This window comes from Chrysoperla carnea, chromosome 2, assembly GCF_905475395.1.
Source record: "Chrysoperla carnea chromosome 2, inChrCarn1.1, whole genome shotgun sequence".
Lineage (NCBI taxonomy): Eukaryota > Metazoa > Arthropoda > Insecta > Neuroptera > Chrysopidae > Chrysoperla > Chrysoperla carnea.
In genome coordinates, this window is record NC_058338.1 from 29,072,453 (window position 1) to 29,083,476 (window position 11,024).

The following is an 11,024-nucleotide window of genomic DNA, read 5'->3' on the forward strand; positions in this document are numbered from 1 at the left end:
TTTTTTACCCATTTAATGGAGTGGACAAGGTCACACAGCACAGGATAAAATAGTTAAATTTTATAAAAATCCTATCTTCTTTTAACAGCATAGTTCCTCATAATCATTCATATTTTCCATTTAGAATATGTTAAACTACGCTTTTTAAACTTAAAATTCAAAGAAATCAAGTCGCTAACAGTTTTTTTTTTCTTAAATCATTAAAACCATTATATTATCATAATTTTTTTTATTTGTCTATTAACAAGTCTCATGAATATACGTCCTCAAACGTAGTTAATTTAATTATGTATTCACCACTCTATATACAACAAAATATTTTAATTAATTTATTTGTAAATTTGTGCAATTCATTGTCAACCTTTCATTACAATTTCACTTTGAACTTTACACAGGTAATAAAAAATATTATAAAAATTAAACAAATTTGATTTTAAATCTCTGTGAATAATGTAATGATCCGGGAAATGTGCGGGAAAAGCCAGTAGGAAGTGGCTGCTTTGGAATTTTAATCGTTTTAAGTAGAAAATACCTTAGAAAATCTTCTTTAAACTAGCTTGCTATTAACGGAGCAACCTACTCTTCGTTAATTATTAAATTGAGTTTCGAGAAAGGTTTAGAAAGTCATTTGTATAGTGGTTAACCATAAATTACTCAATTACTTTCTGTAAATTATATGACAAAAATTTGACACAGAGGTTTCAAATATTGTGGGCTCAAATATCCATTCTGCATAAAAGTTTGCTAAATAGTGATTTCACCTTGATACACGAAATTTTATAATGCCTCAGGATTATTTCAATCAAATTAAGATTAACTAATTTATAACAACATTGTACGATTATTGAAGCAATTTTTTTTGTAATTATTTTGTAAAATTGGATTTAAGTTACGAAAAAAAAAACATATCATATTATCTTATTTAATCAATATTGCAAGAATATTGCAAAAATATTTTGTTGTTGTTCAAAGTATTTTTACAGTAGGTACATGGATACCAAAGATACCAAAAACATCTTTCAATAAAAGCGTGTTTTTTATTTTTTTTTTATTTTAATTAAATTGGATTACATTAGAACAATACCTATTTTGAATAAATTTGCATAAACATATGACATTCACATTCGATATTCTATCGAACACCATACCTACAAACATTTTAATATGTATGTCCTTTAAAAAAAAAATTGATTCGTTATAACAATTTGAATCTATGTCAAATTTGTTTTCGTTTCATTTTTCATTCGTAATGCACGAGAAAAGAATTTTAAATATTTATGTATATCACGTCAGTAAGTGTTTTCGGCTCTGTTACGCCTTATTAGTAGAGGCCAGTGTGATGTCATTATAGTACATACCGAAGAGACGTTCCTAAATAGAAATTGTCGATAAAGATAACTTATCACATGTTGTACGTTTGGCACATGAAGGTTAAGATTGAACAAAATTTAATTAAAAAATGCTTTTTGAAGAAGAAACTTTTTCAAAAAAGTTTTAATAATTTTTTTCCATTGAGTCACTCATACACGATTATTTTAAAAAAGTTCTCACTTAAATATATTAAGGATGATATACCCTATACCTATTTACCCATTCATCTTTAATCAAATCGCTTTTGACTATAATTCTAAACTTCAAGCAATAATTTAAAAAAACACACACACACACACACACACACACAAAGTTATTAAATTTAATGCCATAAAAACGCAAAAATTTCCTAATCGTTACATTTATCATAATTGTTATGACTTGAAAAGATCATAGCTTGTAACCTTGTATCTTTCTTTCATTGTAAAAAAATGAGATTCACACAAGATGGTCGTACCAAAACAGTACAATCTACGTTTACATATTACAAAAATACAGACGAATTGATAACCTCCTCTTTTTTTGTTTGAAGTCGGTTAAAAATTTAATCTAATGAGAATAGCAGCTTCATAATAACGCATTATTTCCTTTTTCAATTCTACTTATCAGTATAAGATATAATGAATACTAGAGCTAAGCTATTAAGCTGTCATTATAATTATTTTATATCGTGATTGACAATAACCTAAAGCACCGCAATGCAGGTATTTAAGACATGTAATCAATTACAAGTAATAAATATTGTTGCAGCTGATGGTATTAGAATTGTTGAGACAATAATGAAGCAAATTGTACATTCGAAGGTGATAATCATCTGTTAAGACAGCAAATAAGTAATTTCCTTCTAAAATATAGGTCATGAATTAACAATAGTTAAATTATTCAAATCCAATTACATATAGTAGGCCTTCTAAATAATTTCAATAAAATTTTACAAATTACAAAAAAAGATAGTTTCGAAATTTATTAATTTTGATATTCAATAAAAGCTTAAAATTAACAAGGATTATTTTTCTAGAAAGTTAAACTACCCCTTAAAAAAAACCGAAAAAATTTTTGTAACTCCGATTTTAATAAAACTCAATATATAAGGTAATTTTGGCCCAAAAAGTACAAAAATCGTGCATTTGACGACTGATCGAATAGTTTTAGAGATACGAACTAAAATCGATCCAAATATTGCGATACCTCATAAACTCTGCATCCAATCATTAAATTAACCCGATTTTTATACTTTTTGGGTCAAAATGACCACATCTACCTAGTTTTAGCATATTCCAAAACCTTTTTTTTTTGCGTTTTTCTGGATTTTTTCAAAGGGGTACCCCTTAAAAAAAATGCAAAAAGCCGAGAAATTTTTTGTATCTCCAATTTTAATGAAACTCAATATATAAGGTAATTTTGACCCAAAAAGTACAAAAATCGGATGCATTTGATGACTGGTCGCATAGTTTTTGAGATACGGACTAGAATCGATCTAAATATTGCGATATCTCAGAAACTATCTTATTTGTTCTTATTGGTGAAGTGGCAATGCATGTCCAATATATGAGAGAATAATTTTTATAATATTTTACTTGTATATTATATTTTTGTTAAAATTTAGTTGATTAGTTAAATTAACAATAAATATATGTGCCTTAAAACTGTTTATTTAATTTAATTATCGTTTAAATATACACAACGGTAACAAGAGAAAGTCATTATTGAATTAACTAATGTCACATTAAATAGCTTTGACATCATATACAGTTCCGATGAATCAAAACATTTAAATGTATTATGTAATTCATTCACTTCAACACGATTGTGATAATAATCTTAGACAGTGTTTAAAAGCATTTCCTTATTGCCATTAGCAAACAATAGGGTGTTACGCAATATACCCCTTTCAAACGATTATAAAGAAATAGGTGACGTTTTAGACTGTTATTCAAAGAATTAACTATGTAGAATATGCCTAACAGACATTGCTAGCCCTAGCCGAAGCTTTAATCGAAGCCTTTTTGTTAAGTATTAAGAAAGGGTAATAAATCAAGTTTCGATTTGTATGCTCTTAGAGCAAACTCTTACAAAATTCATCAAATTTTCAGAATTCATATAAACATATTTGAACTACATGTTAAAAAATCAAGCTTTATTCTGAAAGATGCTTCTTTGCTCGTACTTCCTTAATTTTTATACATTCTATATTATACAAGTGAAAACAAAAAAATTGTCTGAGTAAATTGTTGAAATACCATGTATCGACAATGTTGATTACTCATCACATAACACATCCATACATGTCACACATACAAAACTGATATTCCCATATAATACATGCTATACAATTTGAGCTCTTGTCGGTACACGAGATAACAGTGATATTTACGAAAAAATGTTTCAAAAAAAAGTTTTCTTATAAAGAACATTTTTTACATTTACTAACGGTTTACAAGATGGGTCCTACGGTCCTTTCCAAGACCCAATTGACCTATGTTGCTCATTTACGAACTCGACCTCACTTTTTACGTACTGAGTACACTGTAAAAATTTCAGCTTAATATCTTGTTTCGTTTTCGAGTTATCGCATTCACAGACGGAAGGAAGGACGGACGGACAACTGAAAATGGACTAATTAGGTGATTTTATGAACACCTATACCAAAATCTTGTTCGGAGCATCAATATTTTTAAGCGTTACAAACTTGGGACTAAACTTAGTATACCTTGATATATATTACATATATACATTGTATAAAAATATTTTAATTGATTTATTCATAAAATTATGCGAATTCATTGTCAACGTTTTATTATAATTTTACAATGAACTTTATACATGTATACCTGATAAAATAATTATTTTTTATTAACTTAAACTTTGATTTTAAAATACCTGAAAAATAATCTCATCATAATTGTTAATATTGATTTTATTGTTATTAATATCTTAATTAATATATTGCTAATAATCTTTAATCAATAATATAAAATTGCATTTGAGTTTATTCAAACAAATCATCAGAAATTTATTCAGTGATAATAAGTGTTGGTCCACATATGGTGTTTGCATGTGTTACTATTACTTTGAAACAGTTAGATGTGCCTTGATATTTTAATAAGTTGTTATTTACTGCATTGCTAAACTAAACCGTAAGTAGGTAAACAGTATTTTTATGACATGTATAGGTATGTAATATACAAGGTATACTAAGTTTAGTCCGACGTTTGTAACGTTTACATATATTGATACTATGAACAAAATTTTGATATAGGTGTTCATAAAATCACCTAAATAGTCCATTTCCGTTTGTCTGTCTGTCTGTCTGTCGTCTGGCTGTTCGTCTATCATCACGATTACTCAAAAACGAAAAGAGATATCGAGCTGAAATTTTTACAACGTGCTTTGGGCGTAAAAAGTGAGGTCAAGTTCGTAAATGAGCAACAAAGGTCAATTGGGTCTTGGGTAGGACCGTAGGACCCATCTTGTAAACCGTTAGAGATAGAACAAAAAATTAAATGTAAAAAATGTTCCTTATAAAAAAATGAACAACTTTTGTGTGAAACATTTTTTCGTAAACATTACTGTATGCGCAAATTGTATACTTTGTATTATATGGGAATATCAGTTATATATGTGTGACATGTATGTATGTGTAATGTGACAGTGTAATCAACACTGTCTATACATGGTATTTCAACCATTACCTCAGTTAATGATATTTCAACAATAACCTCAGTTGTTTTCACTTGTCTCTATTCGCATTACATTCGTACGATAAATATTTACTTTATTGGCGATTGAGTGCGCAAAACTCAATTGCCGTAGGTACGTAATCGTTCCCATTGCAAAGATAACCGTATGTAAAGAACAAATAAATGCAAATATTGAATTTTGGCAACTACAGCGTGGTGAAGTTTTAATAACGATTTTGGGTTACCATATTAAGATATTTTTCAGTAAAACAAACTGCAAGCATAGAATCTTGTAAAATTTAACAAAAATGAATATTTTAAAGGTTTATTTTTTAACTTGCTTTTTGTATGTACGGATGGAATTTTGTAATTGATTTTAATAACAAACTTCCCGATGAGTTAGAGACTTGAAATTTTGAACTTAGCTCAGAAGTGAATGAAAATGCATTTTCATAGCCCTAAAACCAGAAAAAAAAAAAATAAAAATAAAAAATTTTTATGCACCATGTTTTTTATTGCGGACATAACAGTATAAAATAATAAATAGCTTTTAAAATACTTGTAAGATTATAAACGAAAAACATGGGGCATAGCACTACACTAATATTTTAATAGTTGTTTATTATTTTATACTTTTTAGTCCGTTATAAAAACATGTTACATTAAAAATTTTATTTGTATTTTAAATTTTAATTACAAGAAGTGATTAGATTAGAACAATATCTATTTTGAAAAAATTATATGTATGACATTCACATTCGATATTCAATTGACCTTCATACTTAAAAATATTTTAATATGTTTGTACTTAAAAAAAAATTACTCTTTGTAAGAAAATTATTAATAATAATAATAATAATAATATTTTTTATTCAATAATAGCGTATAAACGCTGTAGAACAAGTAAAATAACTTCAAATAAATAAATAAATGAACGAAACTCAATACAATTATTAATAAGTATAGGGAATGCCGAATACACATCGCACGGGAAAAAATATTAATATTTATTACACGTCAATGACAAATTTCTGTTCTATTATACCCTCGTCCTGTATTAAACTTTTTTTAACGTGTGTACTTCTTGACACGGAGCGCAGATTTTATTTGATGCTTCGAGAATGCTGAAAGATATATAAAAACTAGATTAATAGGGTGCTTGACTGATAACTGGATATCATATTATATTATAAGATAGTATTTACAAATCCTGTAAAAAATTTAAATTCAATATCATTTTACCATTTGAAAAATAAGAGTTATTTATGTTATAAATCGAGCGTAAGCAAAAGGTTAATTTGCACCAATTATAAATCAAGAGCACTGAAATATTAAGCTAGTAAAGATCAATATTATACGGTTTATTAGAGCCTAAATGGCCGAGCGGTCTAAGGCGTGAGTCTTAGACCGTTTGACTACTTAGACTTAGTTTGCGATTTCGAATCCAGGCAGCTGCAGGGTGAACAGTTATAGTTAATGGAGGTGCAGAATTGATCACATTACAAATAAATATTAACAAATAATGATGTAAAGGGCCTCTGTGATAAGGCGTATGTCTTAAACAGAGGCTAAACCCCATTATTATTATTATTATTATTATTATTATTATTATTATTATACGGTTTAATCAGCACAAATTATTTGATTTTCAGAATTTTTGAAGCATGTCCTCAGCAATTGACTTGCTAAAAGACTTTCGTTCTGGACCTCTGGATCGGTATCGAAGTCTGGCAACATTTGATTGGAAACAGCTTAAGGTTTTCATTGAAGGGGAGGAAGAATATAAATATAAGGTATATAAATAATTTAGGAATTGTAAAATAAACAGTAGACCGTTAGAGATAAAACAAAAGTTTAAACGTAAAAATCGCTATTTTCCCGTGAGACTGCAAATTAGCATTATAGTATGTATTATACGGGAATATCAATTATATATGTGTGACCCCCCACAGTCGTGTTATATATACACGACTCTGACTATCTTTCTTTACTTATATGACATAAAAAACAAACGATTGACTAATAAAATTCATCAACTATTCATGGTATTTCAACAATTAACTCAGTCAAGTGTTTGTTTTCACTTGATTTTTTAACTTTAATATTTCATTAGATGTAAATTGAAGTAATATGAAACTTAATTTTCAGCATGAGATATTGAAATTTCTGGAAAATGATCGTCTATTTCATCATGACAACGACGACCGAACATTAAGTGAAGAACGTCAAAGAGCACATGCACATTTAAAGGCAATGCGACCTATTTTTAACCATGAGGATTTAGCATCATTTTCACGACGATTTCAAGCCTTTGGCTCAGCATTATTACACTGGAATCACATGTCATCTGCTCGTGGTACCATTCACTTCAGATTATTTACAAACTCTTTGCGTACTTTGGGTACTGAACGTCATCAACATTTTATTCGTGATGCTGAAGATTTGAAAATTATTGGTGCTTTTGCATTGACTGAGGTAGCACATGGTTCAAATACAAAAGGGATTCGAACCACCGCAAAATATGATAAAGAAACGCAAGAGTTTGTTATAAATACTCCAGATTTTGAAGCTGCCAAATGTTGGATTGGAAACTTAGGTATAAGGCCTTTTTCTCTCATATATTCAAATTGTTAATTATATTCACTTTATGTACGTAATTTTTACTGTACCATATTTTACCAGGTAAAACTGCTACTCATGCATGTGTTTATGCACGATTAATTACGCCCGATAATGAAGATCATGGTTTAAATGCATTTATTGTACCTGTTCGTAATCCTAATTCAATGCTGCCAAATCGAGGCATAATAATTGGTGACCTAGGTGAAAAGATTGGTTTACGTGGACTCGATAATGGTTTCATGCTTTTTCAAAATTATCGTATACCACGTGAATATTTGTTAAATAAAATCAACGATGTAACACCAAGTGGTGAATATATTTATCATACAGAGAATACAAACTCATCAAATGAAATATTTAGTGTATTAATGGGTGGTCGAGCTAATGTAGCCTATTTATCCGTTGTATATTTAACACAATCGATTGTTACTGCAATCCGATATTGTGCAGTACGTAAACAAAATGGTTCTAATGATAATGAGGATGAAATACCTGTTATAGAATATCCAACAACACAAATACGTTTATTGCCACATTTAGCATCGTGTTATGTTTTAACAGTATTTGGTGAATACCTATATGATACTTTGGAATTATTACGTAATCATAAGACGAAAAATGATAATGAACAAATGGTGTTATTTGATTTGCTAAAAGAAGTACACGCTATTTCATCAGCTGGTAAATGTATAAGCAGTTGGCTAGCACGGGACGGTATACAAGAATGTCGTGAAGCATGTGGAGGTTTTGGTTATCTGAAAGGTAAATAAATCATACTTTTAAATACAGAATAATTACCTTTAAAGACCTGAAACTACCAAGCAATTTTGATCTATTATACAATTCAGGAACAAGTTATAGAATTTTAGTACTAATCAGGATACGTAAAAAAAATATCTTCACGATAAATAATTTCTTAATAAAAGAGAATTAAAAAAATATACACTCGCTAGAGGACTCGAACCTGGACTATTTCAATTAATGCCAAGCGCCTTGTCCAAATTGACTATATGAGCTCTAGACACAGCGTGTAATTTTTTCAACTGATCGAGTTTTTATTTTCGTTTGTTTGTCAAAATTAACTCATTTTATTTATCTTTTATGTTTTGTTCGTTTGTATTTAATTTTCTAAATATTTGAAAGGGATGCTTTTCACCCCTATTTTCACTTTCTACCCTCTCATTTAACAGCACTCCGAGTTTTTTTTCCTTTAATAAATCATTGAACGATCCCTACAGGTATTTCAAATATGGAATCAAAGAATCATTAATATTGAATATTGTTACAGCTGCTGGTATTGGAATTGCTCGAGATGATAATGATGCAAATTGTACGTTCGAAGGTGATAATTATGTATTAATACAGCAAACAAGTAATTGGCTTCTAAAATATTGGTCACGAATTATCGATGGTGAAACTATTCAAACTCCATTACATACAATAGACTTTTTAAATAATTATAAGAAAATTTTACTAATGAACTACGATAGGTTGGTACTAAATTCACAAACTAGAATTGATAAAGTTGAAGGTACGTAATAGATTGATAAAATTTATATAAAAACCTGTAGTAATCCAGAAGTAAAGAACACCATGTCCAAAAAAAAATATTTGTATGGGAGCAAAAAAAACAAACCTTTTACTGAAAGTTAACAATTATTATAATTTTTATTGCGATATTTGGGGCAGTACAAAGCTTTTTTAAGCACATGTCTCATATTTTTTAAATTAAAGTCTTCTCTGTTTTAAAATATTATAAAAGATAAGAATAGCTCTTATTATATAAAAATAAGTGGACGTTTCCGGACTACCGTTTTGTAGGTATGCAAAATGTTTACGCTTGGTTTACAGTCAAAATTATTTTTAGATATATTTTCAATTTATCAATGGTTAATTTGTTGGTACTTAAAAAGTACATATGAAAAATTAGAGAAGGAAAAAAAATTACATGATACTTTTACTGCTAAAAATAATATTCAAGTATTTTTTGCGTTGCCATTGTCAATAGTATTTTCACAGGTAAGTTTTTGTAATGCCTGTATTAAATAATTAAACAAAACTCAGGTAACCAAAATTAATTATCGTATTTTTTTCTTTTTAGTATTTGATGTTAAATGTTTTTGATGAAAAAATCAAAAGTTGTAAAGACGATAATTTACGAACTGTTTTATTAAAATTATTTGTCTTATATGGTTGTTATTCAATAGAAAAATACTTTGCAACACTATTTCAAGGTGGTGCTGTTTCAAATCCAGAATTCATCAAATGTGTACATGAAACAGTTGTAGAAACTTGTGCAAGTCTAAAAAATGATGCTGTATCTCTAGCTGATGCAATAGCACCACCTGATTTTTGTTTAAATTCAGTTTTGGGCCAGTCGGATGGAGAGGTAGGAATAATACCATTATTCAATCATCTTAGGTTTTGATTTTATCTAATATTAACAATTTTTTTCATAGATTTATAAAAATATTCAAAAACTATTATATACATCTCCAGGAACTTTTGAACGTCCTACATGGTGGAAGGATATAGTTGATTGGAATAACTATTGTGAAGATTTAAAACATTCACAGCCGTTGCCATCAAAGTTGTAATTCCTATAAAACCATCTGAAAATTTGGAAGGCTAGAAAAACTATTTTATAGAATTAAAATATCCCAATTATTTTATGTTTCTTTTATTTCACGTAACATTCTTCGGATTTTTATCGAAATTGCTGTGAATAATATAGCTTCATCTTTTGCTTTGTTTGACTTTTTTTGATAGTAAAATAAATGAAAATAACGTTTTTTTCAAATCTAAAATGATATTTGATGAAACATCTAACTTACAACTAAATATTTTCATTGTTTAACCCTTTCCTCCTCAAATGCTTTAGGAAGTTTCTCAGCGAGCGTTCACTTGTTCGTCGGACCACCAAGTCTGTTTCGATAAAAATATAATTGTATAAAATACCATTTTTAAACTACACATTAAAAATGAAAAAAAAATTCTACTTACCAGATTTTAAGTATTTCATGAATTCATGTACGCCAAATAATCTAGACAACTCTAAAACCACATTATCTTTTAATATTTATACAGTGATTGCTAAACAACTTAACAAATATATGGTATAAAAAATTTACACCTTTTATAATTTTTAGACCATGAACCCATATTGAAAAATAAAATCTATGTTTCTTGCCATTTTTCCAAGAAAAATTGGCTTTTTTATCGCGATTACGTTACTGGTATATGTCAAAAGAAAGTTATTGGCGAACGCATATGGTTTTTTTTCTTGTAAAATAGACGGTAAAAAATGTACTTAATAGCAAAATGGTAAAAAAAACCAGTATATTGATAAGC

The 11,024-nt window shown here is 28.4% G+C and overlaps 1 protein-coding gene and 1 long non-coding RNA gene across 6 annotated transcripts; one reads left to right on the forward strand and one right to left on the reverse strand.

The window, feature by feature from the left end:
- The first annotated feature begins 4,347 nt into the window (after positions 1–4,347).
- On the forward strand, positions 4,348–10,340 carry LOC123291732 (peroxisomal acyl-coenzyme A oxidase 3-like). 5 transcript variants are annotated; one of them, XM_044872128.1, is made up of 8 exons: positions 4,348–4,516; positions 6,704–6,844; positions 7,200–7,647; positions 7,734–8,435; positions 8,962–9,204; positions 9,541–9,692; positions 9,775–10,062; positions 10,133–10,340. In XM_044872128.1, the coding sequence occupies exons 2-8, from the start codon at positions 6,716–6,718 to the stop codon at positions 10,268–10,270; spliced, it is 2,100 nt and encodes a 699-aa protein (XP_044728063.1). In that variant the 5' UTR covers positions 4,348–4,516; positions 6,704–6,715; the 3' UTR covers positions 10,271–10,340. The 5 variants fall into 5 exon arrangements, with proteins under 5 accessions (XP_044728063.1, XP_044728061.1, XP_044728066.1 ...); XM_044872126.1 differs by having other exon boundaries at positions 4,348–4,508; XM_044872131.1 differs by lacking the exon at positions 4,348–4,516 and adding an exon at positions 5,852–5,879.
- An 88-nt stretch (positions 10,341–10,428) lies between these two features.
- LOC123291733 lies at positions 10,429–10,814 on the reverse strand. The gene is made up of 2 exons (XR_006534968.1): positions 10,677–10,814; positions 10,429–10,598 (listed from the first exon to the last, which is right to left on the reverse strand). It is a non-coding gene; the product is annotated as an uncharacterized LOC123291733 (long non-coding RNA).
- Between the last annotated feature and the right edge of the window lie 210 nt (positions 10,815–11,024).